The sequence below is a fragment of the Podarcis raffonei genome, chromosome 3 (assembly GCF_027172205.1).
Source record: "Podarcis raffonei isolate rPodRaf1 chromosome 3, rPodRaf1.pri, whole genome shotgun sequence".
Classification (NCBI taxonomy): Eukaryota; Metazoa; Chordata; class Lepidosauria; order Squamata; family Lacertidae; genus Podarcis; species Podarcis raffonei.
The window spans coordinates 5,308,289-5,325,441 of record NC_070604.1 but is presented as its reverse complement, the minus strand read 5'-3'; the positions used below and the strand labels follow the sequence as shown (position 1 = coordinate 5,325,441).

At 44.2% G+C, this 17,153-nt stretch overlaps 1 protein-coding gene across 3 annotated transcripts in view; it reads right to left on the bottom strand.

Moving 5' to 3' along the window:
• Window positions 1-206: 206 nt before the first annotated feature.
• The window catches only part of LOC128409890 (cytochrome P450 2K6-like), a 35,190-nt gene continuing 18,243 nt past the window's right edge, over window positions 207-17,153 (bottom strand). For 2 of the 3 annotated variants that reach the window (XM_053380412.1, XM_053380409.1), the window contains exons 2-9: window positions 14,647-14,809; window positions 13,685-13,834; window positions 13,164-13,324; window positions 12,527-12,700; window positions 10,041-10,188; window positions 3,779-3,963; window positions 3,290-3,431; window positions 207-1,454 (exon numbers count right to left, since the gene is read on the bottom strand). In XM_053380412.1, coding sequence (XP_053236387.1) covers window positions 1,267-1,454; window positions 3,290-3,431; window positions 3,779-3,963; window positions 10,041-10,188; window positions 12,527-12,700; window positions 13,164-13,324; window positions 13,685-13,834; window positions 14,647-14,809 — 1,311 coding nt within the window. In that variant the 3' untranslated portion in view covers window positions 207-1,266. The remainder of the gene's footprint in view (window positions 1,455-3,289; window positions 3,432-3,778; window positions 3,964-10,040; window positions 10,189-12,526; window positions 12,701-13,163; window positions 13,325-13,684; window positions 13,835-14,646; window positions 14,810-17,153) is intronic. The other variant, XM_053380410.1, reaches the window with a different exon arrangement.

Here is a 17,153-nt window from a genome sequence, read left to right as displayed (position 1 = left end):
CAATGCTCTTGAGCACGGCGAACTCATAACTCAGGATTATCAATAGAGAGCAGCATTGTGAAATCATTTGCAGATGAAATTATTCAACTTCAATTAGGGACGACAGCATTAATTTGAAAGTGTCCAGTATTTCCTGAACTTTCACCCATTGAAACACTCACACATATTTTTCTTCTTAGCATAATTTCTATTCATCTTCATCTTGAAACTGTTTAACATGGTGGCATTAGAGCATATGACATGCAACAATATGAGCAAGGAAGGATAATAACTAAGCAATGCATCTTCTCGTAGTGCCTAAATCCATTCCTACAAAGGTTATGGGGCCCAGTGAAGACAAAATTCAAAGTATTATAGTGGGTGTGGCTGGATTTTCTTAAGAGAGAAGAGAGATTCAAACCAGACATTTTTTCTATTTCCTGATGAGACCATGGTGACTTCCCTTGTCTCTGTTGTGAAAGGGATTAGCTCCCTCTTCCCTTTCAGAGCAGAAGCTAGGCAGAGAAGGTATTGAGTTTTTCCTCTTGTGGAGATTGAAGTTTTGATTTTGATTTTGACATATTTCTGCCATTTTTATTTTTCATATGACCAGTCAGAATTCTGTAGATGAGGGAAGCCTTAAGCTACCCAGACTCTCAGAGAAAGTTCATTCAGATACAGAGAGAAGATGGAAGATGGTTGTTTTATTCTAAGCCAGAAGCAAAAAGTCACTGAACTAATTGACAGCATGGAGATTCCAGAAGCAAACCCAGTTGACAGATCTATTATGACAGATTTTTTAAAGAACCCGGAGGAAACAAAGCCATTGCCTGACATCAACAAATACAGTTCAGAATCAGAATACACTGCAGCCACAGATGTTAACATACCCAACTTCCTCTACCATTCCTCATAAGGCATGGTTTCCAGACACTTTATCGTCTTGGTCACAATTCTCAGCACATCTACTTGGGAATATGATGCTTCAAGACCTTTGAAGGTAAATGTTAACATGGGAATAAATGAACCAGCTTTGTTGGTTGATGTCTATGCCTGAAGTGTCATAAGAACTCAGGGCCAGATTTTAAGTAAGAGATGCTCCAATGCTAGTTTCACGGGATTCAGCATTAAGGCAGGTAAAGGGGAACACTTAAGGTTTGTGACAAAGCACAGATCAATTCTACCTGTGGGCTACTCAACCCAAATACCCTTGTTGAACAGGGGTGTTTTAAGAAAGGCTTGCATTGCACACACAGTTAGGCTAAGCAAGCCAGGAGCTTGTGAGTCTTAGAAACGTGGCAGAGCGCAGAGCTGGTGGGGCATGGGTGATGTTGTAAGCCCAATAGCAGGAGTAAGGTCCAGGTCTTCTTGAGATGTTCCAGGGGGTAGCTGGAAGGTGAATTTCTGCAGGAGACTTGTGAAGAAGAGGAAGAGCTCCATTTTGGCAAGAGTCTCACCTAAACATGCTCTCCGACCTGTATGGAAACATAGGCAGCAGAGAAACTGGATTTAGCAGTTAATATGGTGGGCTGTCACTTTGGCCTTAGCTATTGCAGCACATATATGTGTATTCCAATTCATATTATTTTTGAATGTGATTCCCAGATAATTGAAGTGCTTAACTTCCTGTATTAGATGTCCATTAATTATACAGCCTTTTGGGTTCCCTCTCTTTCTGAATTGCATAATCTTTGTCTTATCATAATTAATTTTGAGATTATTGAGAGAGCAGTAGTTTGAGAAACTCTTAAATAATTTTTTTAAACCCAAAACAGAGAGTGAGATAATTACAGCATCATCTGCGTAAAGTAATAAAAAGAGTGGGCTATTGTTTAAATAAGGAGTATGAGTGGTTGCGTTTTGAAGAAATAATGGTAGGTCAGATAGAAATAGATTAAATAGGGTAGGGGCCAAGATACAGCCTTGCCTAACTCCTCGATTATTCAGAATAGGACCTGCAAGTCTACCATCTTTTGATACTTTAACATATATTTGGTTATTAGAATGTAAACTTTGAATCAGTGTAAGTAGATATGGGTCGATACCAAGGTGTTCTAGTTTAGTCCATAGTTTATTGCGGTCGACCGAATCAAAGGCACTTTTTAAATCCACAAATGCCACAAAGAGTTTTCGTTTATTTCTCATGACATATTTATCCACAAGATGACTTAACACTAGACACTGGTCAAGAGTTGACGAGCCTGCCTTAAAACCAGCCTGCTCTTTACCAGGTAGACCTTTTATCAGCATCCATTCTTCCAATTTAATAAGCAGAGATTTGGCATAGATTTTACTTATGCATGGTAACAAACTTATAGGCCTATAGTTCTCTTGGCAATTCCTATCACCTTTTTTAAAGATCGGTACCACTATTGAGTTGTTCCATGACTTAGGTACAAGAGCTGATTGATAGATAGAATTAAAAAGCGGTACAAGTTTATTGGCCCACCATTCTACATCTAATCTCAACAGGTCTATTGGAATGCCATCCATACCAGGTGATTTCCCTTGCTTAAACGAAAAGATTATCCTTTTCATCTCCTCAACAGTAATTTGAAATTGTGTGGTTTTTGCCAGAGAAAATTTAAAATTTTCCTTTTTACAAACTTGGTGATCATAAAAAACAGCAGAGGTTTAGCAGTTGCTGAATAACATCCCAAGGGACGTGGGTGGTGCTGTGGGTTAAACCACAGAGCCTAGGACTTGCCGATCAGAAGGTTGGCGGTACAAATCCCCGCGACGGGGTGAGCTCCCATTGCTCGGTCCCTCTTCCTGCCAACCTAGCAGTTCGAAAGCACATCAAAGTGCAAGTAGATAAATAGGTACCACTCCGGCGGGAAGGTAAACGGCGTTTCCATGCGCTGCTCTGGTTCGCCAGAAGTGGCTTAGTCCTGCTGGCCACATGACCCGGAAGCTGTATGCCGGCTCCCTCTGCCAATAAAGTGAGATGAGCACCGCAACCCCAGAGTCGGCCATGACTGGACCTTTACCTTTAATAACATTCCAAATACTTAAAAGCAGACGGAAATGCAGAGATGAAATAACAGCTCACAGTGCCCATCTTAAAAGAATTAAGAACTCCCAATACGAGCCATCCTGCAATGCTGAAAACCGGGGTGGGGATTTTCCAGCCTGAGGGCCACATTCCCTGGTGAGCAACATTCCAGGGGTGGGCAGATCTAGTGGCAGAAATGGCCACAGCAACTGATGTGATTCTTTCCTTTGCACAATAGGTTACATTCGTGGCATGTAAAAATCCCATTGACAGCACACACTATGCAGATATGCACAAAAGTTAAAAAAAAGTTACCTGCGGAGAAAGGCATGAAAGCATCTCTCTTTATGAATTCTCCATCAGAATTAAGAAAATGTTCTGGATAGAATTTATGTGGTTTCTCCCATTGAGATTCATCGTGCAGCACAGAGGACAGCAATGGCATGATGTATGTCCCCTGCAAAGGCAAAGCAAGAGTCATTTTAAAATAAAGCGTATGCCTCTGGTACAATAAATACTGACTGCAGGAAAAATGAGATTTTTAGTTCACTTGAGAAATGTCTTTCGTTTGAAAAACATATAAACCATGATCTCCCACCAGAAATGGTTTCTTTTCCAACCTTGTGCTCCTTCCCATTGAGATCTGTTTAACGGGTTGAAGATGACGCTGAAGAGCTTGCTTCCAGTGCAATCCTATACAAGTCTGCACAGATGTCACCCACCCTGAAGTCCAAGGGGCTTACTCCCAGGAAAGCCTTAAAATATATTGTAAATAGTAGGCAGCAGTTCAATAAAACTGATCACCTTTGGAATGAAGTAGCCATTGAGGGTAACATCTGTAGCCGTGGCATGTGGCAGGTTGGTTGGCACAATATCAGCAAATCTCTGGATCTCATGGATCACGGCATCCGTATAAGGCATTTTTGTTCGGTGTTCAATCCTTGGCTGAGAAGATCCAACAACCCTTGCAATTTCTTCTTGGACCTTTACTGGGGGAAACAAAAAAAAGAAAGCATTCATTTTTCTGCCAAGATAATCTGTTTGACTTTGGCCTCTTAAAATATTAATCTCCGCAGCATAGAACTGCCATAAACTGGTTCTCCAATTTCCCGGACTCACAAATTTAATCTCTAGAATTTGACAAAGGTATTTTTAAATAAGACAAACATTTTAATCAATAACCTGATATACTGAGGGAGAGAAATGCATCCAGGATAATTATTAAAATATCACTGCTGGGAATATCCTGAAGCGGTAGCATTTACAGTGGTACCTCTGGTTAAGAACTTAATTCGTTCTGGAGGTCTGTTCTTGGCCTGAAACTGTACTTAACCTGAAGCACCACTTTAGCTAATGGGGCCTCCTGTTGCTGCTGCGCCACCACTGCACAATTTCTGTTCTCATCCTGAAGCAAAGTTCTTAAGCCGAGGTACTATTTCTGGGTTAGCGGAGTCTGTAACCTGAAGCGTATGAAACTGAAGCATATGTAACCTTGAGGTACCACTGTACATATAAAGGCAGAAAACAAAGATTTCGGGATCCTACAGAGCCAGACAAATTTTGGAGAAAATATGGGCAAGAATTAGCTGGAGAAAGGGCATTTGAACTGGAAGGTGGAAGATTCAACAGAGGTGGAGAAATAAATAAGGAACAAGATGACTTTGAAAATTCTAACTTGGAATGTTAATAGGCTAAATAATAGGACTGAATGAATAAAAATGAACATGTAAAGAAGTTAAACTTGGATGTTATATGCCTCCAAGAAACACATTGTGAAGAAACATAGAAGAATTTTAATAAATAAAAGGCATGGAAAGGACTTTGTACCTTCTGATATAACAAAAAAGAGAGGAGTTGCAATGTGTATAAAACCTGAGCTGGACCCAAAACAACTACAGTGGTACCTTGGGTTAAGTACTTAATTCGTCTGTAACCTGAAGCGTATGTAACCTGAAGTGTATGTAACCCGAGGTACCACTGTATTCAAAAATGAACAAAAGCAGTTTTAGAAGAAATGGGTAAATATTTAGAAGACAGCAGACTACGTAAGATACCAAAATGATGGAATTACAGCAAGCTATTTTACAGGCAAAATTAGGGAAGGCACGTGGACCTGATGAACTTTCAGCAATATGTTATTAAAAAATTACAAGATTACCTGATGCAACCTTTAAAAGATATTATGAATATAACTTTGAATACAGGAGAGTTACCCAAATACTGGAAGAGTACAAACATAACTTTGATTCATAAGCAAAATAGAGATCCAAAGCTGGTTAAGAGCTATTAACCAATTTCATTGTTGAATTACAATTATAAACTGTTTGCAGACAGATTATCTAATAGGTTTAAAACTGTATTATAATAAATCTTTATTGCGGTTCAAAGTCCCATAGAGCAATTTCAGAAAAAAATACAGTTAAGACAGTCAACCACACAAGAAAGAGCAACAGAGGGGGTCATTTTGTTTTGTCTCTAGCATGATAATCTTTGTTTCTTATAACTTCCGAAAGAAACTTTGCCACGGCCAGTGTAATATCATTAGACCTGTCATCCAAAAGATATTTAGCATGGGAGGCTTCAGATTTCCCCAGCAGATTTGCCAGTAGGGGTTCGATCAGTTGGTCGTACTGTGGTCGTACTGCCACAATGCAGTAAGATATGCGTCATGCAATCGATGTCCTGAGAACAAAGCCTATTCTGATAAGGGATGCCGCTCAGTCAACCATTTAGCACAGGGGTCAGCAAACATTTTGAGCAGGGGGCCAATCCACTGTCCCTCAGACCTTGTGGGGGGCCGGACTATGTTTTTTTTTTTGGGGGGGGACGAACGAATTCCTATGCCCCACAAATAACCCAGAGGTGCATTTTAAATAAAAAGACACTCATGTAAAAACACGCTGATTCCCGGACTGTCCGCGGGCCAGATTTGTATGCAAAGACTCTCCTCCCTGAAAGAGAGGGGAGTGGTTGTGGGCGGGAGCCCGAGCACCGCCCAGCAGGGGGCGTTGCCCCCTGCCTCCAGCTCACCTGGCTGGCGCTCACGCCCCCCCGAAGGCCACCCAACCAGGTGCCGTGGAGGGGGCGTGTTCAGCAGCCTTTTGCTGCAGTGCCAGCCTCTCCCTGGCCTCATTCCTCATCGTGGGATCTCACCTTTCTTGAGTTCTTTCCAATAGTGGTGGCCGTTCACATCTGGACGGAAGAGTTTTGAGATCACCGTGTGTGCTTCAGGACCGACAACCTGGCGGTGGTGAACATTCTAGCCAGGCAGTCATCTCGGTCTGAGTGGGTCTCCTCCCTTCTATGGGCGTTCGTCCTCCGGTGCCTTGAGTACAACATAATATTTTCAGCCAAATTCTTACCCGGAGCCAATAATGACATAGCCGATGCCTTGTCTCGATTTCAGATACCTCGCTTCCGGTTGCTTGCACCTGAAGCACAACTGTTGCCCGAACCCTTTCCGGAGTACCTGTGGAACGTTGGAGACGCAAAGTGATACAGGGAGTATTAGCGTCCGTGGCACCTTCCACTCTCAGGTCCTACAAGAAGGCCTGGTGTGATTTCCTTGGTTTCAGGTCTGGGTTATCTGGGCTCTCACATAACGTACCTCCTACCACTGACAATGTCTTGCAGTACCTTTCCCATCTCGATGATCTGGGACGTGCTCCTAAAACCTTAAAGATTCACATAGCCGCCATCAGCTTCTTTTCAAAAGCTACATTTGCTCATGACCCGTGTAGTGACTTCTTGATCCGTAGAGCCATTGAGGGTTGGGGCAGGTTGCAACCTCCCAGGGCCGAGAGCCGTAAGCCGATTTCTTATGGGTTGTTATCTCAGATACGCATAAAACTCAGGTCAATTTGCTGGTCCAGGTTCGAGGCACGTCTCTTTTCCGCAGCATACGCTATCGCCTTTTTTTGGCGCGCTCAGAGTTGGTGAGGTGGTGTTTGAAGTTGGTGCACGAGGTTCAACACGCGGCCTCCTGTGCGAGGACGTGCAGTTGTCCGAAACTACCGTGACAGTGCGTATACGTCAGTCCAAGACTGATCAGGCGGGTAAGGGTGTCCTAGTTAAGCTCACGGCGTCGGCACAGCAGGGCCCATGCCCGGTAAAGGACACTAGGAGGTACCTCTACCTCAGACCGCCCGGCCCGGGTCCGTTTCTGGTCCACGAAGATGGGTCACCCTTGTTGAGGCACCAATTCACCAGAGTGCTTCGCAAGGCTATTGAGGCTTGTGGTCTATCCTCCCAGGAGTACGCTGCACACTCCTTTAGAATTGGCGCCGCAACCACGGCTGCGCACCTGGGGTTACCGGCGGACAGGATCAAAGAGATGGGCCGGTGGAAATCCAATGCTTATAAGTCTTATATTCGCTAGTATGCGACCTGCCGCTTTACCCTACTTACCCGCCTTTTCTTTCTGTCTTTTACCCCCAGTTATGCTCAGAAGAAGCGTGTGGATTTGCGGCCACAGTATAGTTCATTGGGCCCGCATACGAGCGGTGAGCTGCGGTCTTGCATCCAATCTTGGCCTTCCACATGGTGTTCGAGTTTCCTGGTTTTCGAGAAGAGGCATGCGTTGGGAGGAGCTGATGCCATTGCTGTGGGAGAAAGTAGCCAAGTTCGGCCCTCCCGACATCCTTGTGATTCATTTGGGGGAGAATGACCTCGCTAACAGAAGGAGTGTGGACTTGTTGTGGAGCAAAAAAAGAGACTTGAATGCATTTGCAGCCTTGTGTCCCAGAACGACGGTGTTCTGGTCCTCCTTCCTGAAAAGAACTGTTTGGCGCGGTGCGCAAAGCTGTATGGCCATTGAAAGAACTAGGAAACTCGTAAACCGGGCGGTAGCCCGTTGGGTGCGCTTTATGTATGGCCAAGTCATTTATCATGACCGTATCCGGATCGGCGACCAAGCTTTATACCGGAATGACAGTGTCCACCTATCAGATTTGGGGAACAACATTTGGTTAGCTAGTGTCATCAAAAGTATCTGGGATTGGTTGCAGTTTTGAGGGTATTGGCGGCGAGCCTTTGGCTCGGGTGGCGGTTAGGCATTGGAATAATGTGTTGTGTGTCGAAGTGCTAGGTGTGGCCATCGCCTATGCCTTCAATTTTTAGGGGTATTCCGTTAAAGGAATCTGGCGGTCGTGTATTCTGTCCGATGCCTGCTTGGCGGGAGGCCATGGCACGACCCTTGGTGACAGCAGGGGTGAGCCTATAGTTGGATTAGCATCAACAGGCTCCACCTACTGGTGAATAAAGCCACTTGTTTCGACCCAATGCCTAAGCCAATACCTTTTCATTGCTGTAATCAATAAAGTTGTGGCCTTTTCTAGCCCATCAACCTTATATCACTTGTCCTTGTGTCTTCATTTCACTTCGCGGGGGTCGGGTCCTCGAACCACAAAGACTCTCCTCCCTGAAAGAGAGGGGAGTGGTTGTGGGCGGGAGCCCGAGCACCGCCCAGCAGGGGGCGTTGCCCCCTGCCTCCAGCTCACCTGGCTGGCGCTCACGCCCCCCCGATGGCCACCCAACCAGGTGCCGTGGAGGGGGCGTGTTCAGCAGCCTTTTGCTGCAGTGCCAGCCTCTCCCTGGCCTCATTCCTCATCGTTGTCCCATCGCGAGTCACCCACCCTCCACTCCCTTTTAGTTAGGGCTTAGGTCATTGGCCTTGCTATGGACCTTAGGTTGGTCGCCCTGGTTGCCCGGGGGGCCTGGTAGGAGTTTTTCCATTTGGCATTAGGCTTTTTGGTTTTTTCGCCTACCTCGTAGCAATCGTCACAACTTTTGTGGTATTGGTGGGTAGGTTAGGCATTGGAATAATGTGTTGTGTGTCGAAGTGCTAGGTGTGGCCATCGCCTATGCCTTCAATTTTTAGGGGTATTCCGTTAAAGGAATCTGGCGGTCGTGTATTCTGTCCGATGCCTGCTTGGCGGGAGGCCATGGCACGACCCTTGGTGACAGCAGGGGTGAGCCTATAGTTGGATTAGCATCAACAGGCTCCACCTACTGGTGAATAAACCCACTTGTTTCGACCCAATGCCTAAGCCAATACCTTTTCATTGCTGTAATCAATAAAGTTGTGGCCTTTTCTAGCCCATCAACCTTATATCACTTGTCCTTGTGTCCTCATTTCACTTCGCGGGGGTCGGGTCCTCGAACCACAACCACAGCTGCAAGAATGTTATTTGCCCATATATTTATACATAAATAAATGGAAGGAAGAAGAGGTTCCGACAAGAGAAGAAAGGATACAGAGGTTAATGGACTACACAGAAATGACGAAACTTACCATGAGAATAATATATCAAGATAACCTTTTTTTTTTTTAAAAAAAGAAAGAAATGGAAATGCTTTATTGAATATTAGCAAACAAACTGTAAACATACTAAGACATTGGCAGGATTAATGTAAAAACCTGCAGTTTCAATATATATATATGGGATATATATGGGAATATATATCTAAAAAGGGATGCGGGTGGCGCTGTGGGTAAAAGCCTCAGCGTCTAGGACTTGCCGATCCAAAGGTCGGCGGTTCGAATCCCTGTGGCGGGGTACGCTCTCATCGCTCGGTCCCAGCGCCTGCCAACCTAGCAGTTCGAAAGCACCCTCGGGTGCAAGTAGATAAATAGGGACCGCTTACTAGCGGGAAGGTAAACGGCGTTCTGTGTGCTGCGCTGGCTCGCCAGATGCAGCTTGTCATGCTGGCCACGTGACCCGGAAGTGTCTGCGGACAGCACTGGCCCCCGGCCTCAAAAGTGAGATGGGCGCACAACCCTAGAGTCTGTCAAGACTGGCCCGTACGGGCAGGGGTACCTTTACCTATATATCTAAAAGAATATGTTGGGATAATTTGGAGTACACAGGAAGATGAAACGAAATGTAAAGAATCACAGAAAGAGGGAGAAGGGAGTTCAGGTTGAAATGCTAAACTTATGATTGAATAATTGTTGTGAGATAGATAGATATGAAAATTATTAATATTTTCTCTCTCTAATAGTTACATATAACTGGAATTAACATTTCTCAGAATAATTGAAGCCAACCCAATGAAAAGCACTCACTCTGAATTTCAGGATATTTCATCATTAGTAACAGTCCCCAGCGCAGTGTGGTAGCAGTGGTCTCTGTGCCAGCAGCAAATAAGTTGGCCACAATAACTGTTAAGTTTTTGTTGTGGAAATATACATTCGTCTTGTTCTTCTTCTTCTCCTGGGTTGCAAAGAGTATGAACTGGTTAAAACGAATGGAGTGAGAAAATTTCATGTGCAAAGATAAAAATGAATACCTGACTGGACCCGATGATCCAAAGTATCATTGCACATCACCACAGTCGCTGAGCAGTGAGAGATTCCAGGTTTCCAGACTATGCCATCATGATGAAAGAGGGTTTATTTAAACATACAGTGGTACCTCGGGATGTGAACAGGATCTGTTCTGGAGCCCCGTTCACATCCTGAACAGAACATAAGATGCGACTGTGCGTCTTCACATGCGCTGATCATGTTTCACTGCTTCCGCGCATGTGTGTGATGTCATTTTGCCCGTCTGCACATGCTCGAGCGGCAAAACCCGGAAGTAATGCACTCCGTTAATTCCGGGTTCCCGCAGAGCGCAACCCGAAAATACTTATCCTGAAGCGTATTTACCCCGAGGTATGACTATATATTCAACCTGAGCCTAAGATGGAGGGGCTCAGCATCAAGACCCCAAAATGTCTTGCTTCTCCATAGTCACAGCTGTTGTTCTCTATCTACCAGCTAAGAGAGGAGGTCGGGGAAGCTTGGCAATCCAGCTCCTCCTTCTCTGATGCGAACCGTGGTGCTTAACTCCTTAGCCAACAGCCTTTGTTTAGACAAAGGAACTAGTGGCAGTATTTAGATGACAAGTATATGGCCCTCATCTCACAAAGAAACTTGTCTGACTGATTCAACAATAGATTCCTCCATTAGAATTAACCCTTACTGGGTACAAGGTCTCCACAAGTTGGAACGTGCTCAGGCATCATGCAGACTGACCCCACAAACCTGCAACAGTATTATGATTGCATACATGGAAGGCAGAATTTCTGGTGAACACTTGTGGAGATCTGAAAGGTTAACATAAAGTGTTGTTTTCTGCTGACATATATGGTTCTCAGTTGAACTTCTTTAATGCACTTACTCATAGTCTTTAATGTATTTACTCATAGCCTAAAATGGAAAAAATGACACAGAAATACCACATATTCATCTAGAACTGTTTCATTAAACTGAGATAGACAATGTGGTGCCCTCCATATTTTCGCGATTGCAACTCCCTTCAGCCACACTTTCCAACAGGAAGAGTAACACCGATAGAGTTGCTGGTTATCATAGCTGCCTGTCCCACTGGGAGCCAGAGGGGAGTGAAGAGAGGAAGGAGAAAAGGGAAGAATCTTAACTGTGGTGGTTAAGAGGGAGAAGGATAAATGCCTGGCCTATTGCCAAAGAGCAAATGCTTCTCTACTGTGGAGTAACCTGCCTCACATAAGGAGCATACTTAAAATTATTTAAGTCCTAGTCCAACTGCCAACTGAGGACTGCAATACATCAAAGACTACCTCTCCCCATATAAATCAACCAAGATCCTGCAGATCCATCTGAGGCTTCTTCCTGTAGCTCCTCTCCAAGAACAACGGAGCGTGGCAACATGAGAATTGGCCTTTTAGCAGCAGCTCCCCATTATTAACAATTTAATGCCTCTCCACTCTAAGTTCTTCCAATTGTTCATTCAATAGTTGATGCATGGCACCAACAGGCAATGGGATGTTTTTCAGTATTTTCACCACACTGAGCACTTTTTTTCATTCTGCTAGATGATATTTTTTAATTTTTACTCCCAGCCCTCTTGGGTTCACCTTATTCAACTGAAAAAGTCCAAATATAGCTCTTTAATTGTTGTTCTCATCAAGTGTCTAAAACAGCCTTTCTCTGTTTCAATATGATGAGTTGTCAAGGGTTCCAAAAATCTTAACAGTAAAATAGCCCATAAATATTTGCATATTGTATCTTCATTAAATCATACCTAGTGCCACATTCCAAACTCCTTTCTAGTTGGTGATGTTTCAGTTTGGGGGTTTTTAAAAGGAAAGATTTCTCTCTCTTTTTTGCAATTTCATCCAGTCATTTTACAAACCTATGAGGTGAGGGGTTTTTTCTTCCTTCAATTTGTTAACTAGAATCTCGCTTTCTAAATCCAATCTCTGTCACCTCCAGTCATCTTTTAACATAAATCCATCAATCTCTTTGGGCTCCACAACAGCTCTTTTATATACCCCCATTCGCATGTTTTCTCGATTGGGGATTTTTTTTCAGAAATGCTGGTGATCATGCAACCTTTGCTCCTACACAGGCAACATCCACATTAACAATGGCCGAAGATTGGGAAATGGTAGGAAGTATGCCAGGTTGGTCCCTTCTGCAATAAGACTGCCTGACTACAACTTATGCATTCACTTGCGAATATGCCCTCAAAACATGAATTGAAAATGTCAACGCTTATTCTGGGCCAACTTAAAAGACTCCATTACCTCTTGCTGTTGGATAAGAAATGAGTCAATAAAGCTCCTCTGGTCATTTTCATCCAGATCTCTGAGGTGTTTTATGAAAGTGGCATTTATGAAGGCAAACAGCTCATCTCTGTTTTGAATGACAGTCTTATAAGCCCCCAAAAGAAATCCAAGAGCAGGAAACATGTTATACAGCTGAAAGGATAAAAATGTGAAAAAAGAAAAAGAGACATTAGAAAAACTCAGTATTGTACTCTCAGCTGGGTCTCTCAGAGCATAATTTATGTGCAAGCCCAGAATAGTAGGCTATGGCAGTTCTCCTCTGGAGGTTCGCCTTCAGAGAGGGAGATCTGCCCTTGGAGGCCCCTTCTGAGCCATCATGGAACCAACTATCACTTGTTCTTCCTTGTCCTTGGAGTCCCGATGGCAGTGAGGCCAGAAAGCCTGTGTGCAAAAGAGACTTTATTATATTTACGGGATGACTGTGCCATGTGAGGTTTCTAAATATTTCGAATCACCACCAGGTTTCTCGCAATATCATTTTGTGTTTTGTAGTGAATCGTGAACAATATACAATAAACAGGTTGCCCTGCCCACTTTTCATACACCGTTATTATAATCAACTGTTTGTTTGTTTTAAATGGAAAAAATAGATTACCGTGACTGAAGAGCTTCCGAAAAGCCGGATATTTTCATTGACCAACTTCAGAAGTCTTATGTATGTGGGATCTTCATAATCAAATCGCTTGTCTAGTAGTATGGCCACTATAATATTGGAAGCAGCTGCATTCATAATTGTGGTGGTCTCAAATGGGTTTCCTATACATAAATATGACAGTTAAACAAAAATATTCTGTTGAAATTCCAAGTATGGAAAGGGCATTGTTTTTAAGTCTGCTCATTGTTGCCTTAAATCCCTACTGGCAGCTTACCTATGTGTAGACCTCATTTATCAAAGAAACTGATCCTAAGTGCTGCTGGATGTGGCCATAGCTGGGCTAAGAAATGCTTGGAAGTCACAGGAGTTATTGCAGTACAATCTGCACATTACAGGAACAGATCAATTGCAGGGAACCCTGGGAGCTGTGCTTCTGGAAGTTAGGAATATGTAACACAATAGTCTTGGCACATTTAAACTATGGTAGTGTAGCTATACACCAGAGGAAAACAGAAACCCACCTTTGTAAGATTCAAATTTATTTATCAGGACACTGCATTCCTCAACAATTCTGTCCTCTATGGTCCTCTTTCCCATTCCGTAGTCCCGTAATGTGCTTAAAGCAAACCGCCGCATCACTTTCCAGTTTTCACCATTAGACAGACTTACACCTGAAAACGGGAGGAAAGGTTTCATGTTTGCATGGCCATTGAACAAAAAAATCAATAAATTATGTTCTGCATTTCTTCCATGGAACTGAGAATGGATCCCAGCTATTTTCTCAGTCAGACTCAGACTTCTGAGCTTTGACAAAGTAGCTGGTAGATGTGCCATCAGAGCATGACCTGAGAACAAATAGATAGATAGGATATAGTAGAGAGCTGTTTGTACATGACAGTGGTCATAGCAGCACTCAGCTTGTTACTTTGTATTCAATGAGCAGACGTTATGCCTTCTTAATTTATCCTCTCTGTGTAGGCTATGCCGGAAAATGGTCAGTCAGTTTCCCCTTGGTGTGTGGCATTACTTTGCTGTGTGACTATTATTCACAATTCTCCTGCCCCATTCCCCCCCAGCTCTACAATATGACTGTTGGGAAGAAGGTGGGAATGGGAAAGGTTTGCTTTAACTGGTCTCCATTTTTGTTTCTTCAACAGAGCCACAGAGCCACTGAGCCACTGAAAGTCAATACCAAAAAAAGTTGGTCTGGTCTACTCTTTTTAACATTTTAGCTTGATCTGCAGAAATTGACAGGCGACACTTTTTGTGACACATTCTCAGCCTAATGCCTAAGGATACACTGTTAATTTCAATGGCACTGACGTGGGTTGAAGAATTCTCAAGGATTTTCCCCACAGGAAACAATGCATTTCGTTGACTTGCTTTGCAAACACTCATCTTACGAACCAGATTGTGTTCACCTGGTGGGACCTGTTTGTGTCTGCAAGCATTACAAGTTCCAATAAAAAGGGAGGTGCCTCACCAAAGCCTTCTGCAAGCTCTTGAAATAATGCAAAGGTAGGCCTGTCAGCAAATGCGTCCGCCTGATTAACCAGAGCTTCCTTTACTGTCTCATATCCTGTCAACACCACAATTTTCCGGGGTCCCATTTGGATGCTGAAGACAGGGCCATATTGCTTTGACAACTGGAATTCAACAGAAGAAAAATTGAGAAACAGAGTTCTGGCATACCCAAAGAATATATTAATGTAAATCATCTCTCACAGAACCAAGACTGCATTAGCTTGCACATTTACCTGAGAGTAAAGGCTCTTTTATACAATCCACAGAATCTAGTAGCACAGTTTGACTCTTAGACTGTTATCAGTTTTTTCCAATAACAGAATCCAAATAACATAATGATAAAGTAAAAGAGCATTGTCTATGCCACAATCCTCTTCGAGACATTTGCTACTAATAGCTGTAGGAGCAACAGTTGCTGGACTCATGATACAGCAGCTCAGCCTTTTCACCCAGTTCAGTAGACTCCACCTTGGGGGCAGGGCCAGGGCGGGAGAGTGCTAGAGTCAAGTTGCATGGGATGTCTAGTTAAGTTGCATGGGGTCAATTCCAAACTGTTACCTCCAAGGATGTGGAGAGGCTGCTTGGACAAGTGAAACTGACCACCTGTCTCCTTCATCCTTGCCCATTCTGGCTCATAAAAGCTCTGCGGGGTGGTGCAGACCTGTTAAAGAGCCTTCCCAAACCTGCTGAAAGTGGTGGTTATAAAGGCACTTATTAAAAAATAAATCTTTGCACCCAGCTAATATGGTGAACTATTACCCAGTCTCAAATCTTCCATTCTTTGGCAAGGTGATTGAGCGGGTGGTTGCTGAACAACTCCAGGCACGTCTGGAGGATGTGGACCATTTGGATCCCTTCCATTTGGGATTCAAGCCTCATCATGAGACTGAAACTGCCTTGGTTGTGCTGCTCGATTATCTCTAGCCGGCTAAGGACAAAGGTGAAAGCTGTTTCCTAGTTCTGCTGGATCTCTCAGTGGCCTTTGATACCATCGACCATGACATCCTTCTGGACCGTCTAGAGGGGCTGGGAGCTGGAAACACTGCTATACAGTGGTTTTGCTCCTTCCTCCTGGACCGTGTCCAGAAAGTGGTGTTGGGAGAAAACTGTTCATGCCCCTGGGCTCTCAATTGTGGGGTGCCTCAGGGTTCCATCCTCTCCTCCATTATTTTCAACATCAACATGAAGCTGCTGGGAGGGTTCATCAGGAGGTTTGGGCTACATGTTCATCAGTATGCGGATGATACCCAGCTCTACCTCTCTTTTAAAACAGAACAGTGAAGGTCCTGTGTGAGTGTCAGGAGGCGGTTGGAGGTAGATGGTGGCTGAATTGAGGCTGAATCCTGACAAGACAGAAGTACTGTTTTGCGGGGACAGGGGGTGGGCAGGTGTGGAGGACTTGCTCGTCCTGAATGGAGTAACTGTGCCCTGGAAGGAACAGGTGCACAGCCTTGGAGTAATTTTGGACTCACAGCTGCCCATGAAGGCACAGGTCAATTCTTTGTCCAGGGCAGCTGTCTACCAGCTCCATCTGGTACACAGGCTGAGACCCTACCCGCCCGCAGACTGCCAGCAGACTGTCTTGCCAGAGCGGTGCATGCTCTAGTTATCTCCCACTTGGACTACTGCAATACGCTCTACGTGGGGCTACATTTGAAGGTGACCCAGAAACTGCAACTAATCCAGAATGCAGCAGCTAGACTGGTTACTGGGAGTGGCTACCGAGACCATATAACACCGGCCCGTAAAGACCAGTATTGGCTACCAGTACATTTTTAAGCGCAATTCAAAGTGTTGGTGGTGACCTTTAAAGCCCCAACCGGCCTCGGCCCAGTATACCTGAAGGAGTGTCTCCACCCCCATCATTGAGCCCGGACACTGAGATCCAGCTCTGAGGGCCTTCTAGCGGTTCCCTCACTGCGAGAAGTAAGGTTACAGGGAACCAGGCAGAGGGCCTTCTTGGTAGTGATGCCCACCCTGTGGAATGCCCTCCCATCAGATGTCAAGGAAATAAACAACTATCTGACCTTTAGAAGACACCTGAAGGCAGTCCTTTTAAAGTAAGTTTTAAAGTTTGGCGTTTGATCATGTTTGATCATGTTCCTAATCTGTTGGGAGCCATCCAGAGTGGCCGGGGAAACCCAGCCAGATGGGTGGGGTATAAATAATAAGTTATTATTAAATTATTATTATTATTCAGTTGCGGCAGCACAAATATTTGCTAGGAATAATCAGAAAACCAGAACAAAATAGGCAGTAGTAAGGATAAAAGTGATTATACCTTTAATGGCACCTCTCAAATCTTGTTTAGAAAGATAGGCTGAAGGAGGAGGCTGGGCTGGGCAAGGTTTGCATTGGCACTTTTGCATCCTTGAAAATGGAGGCAGAGTCAAACGGGATTAGACACCAGACACCCCCAGACACCTTGTTCAAATTACTAGTTATAAATTGCAACTAGGTCCTATG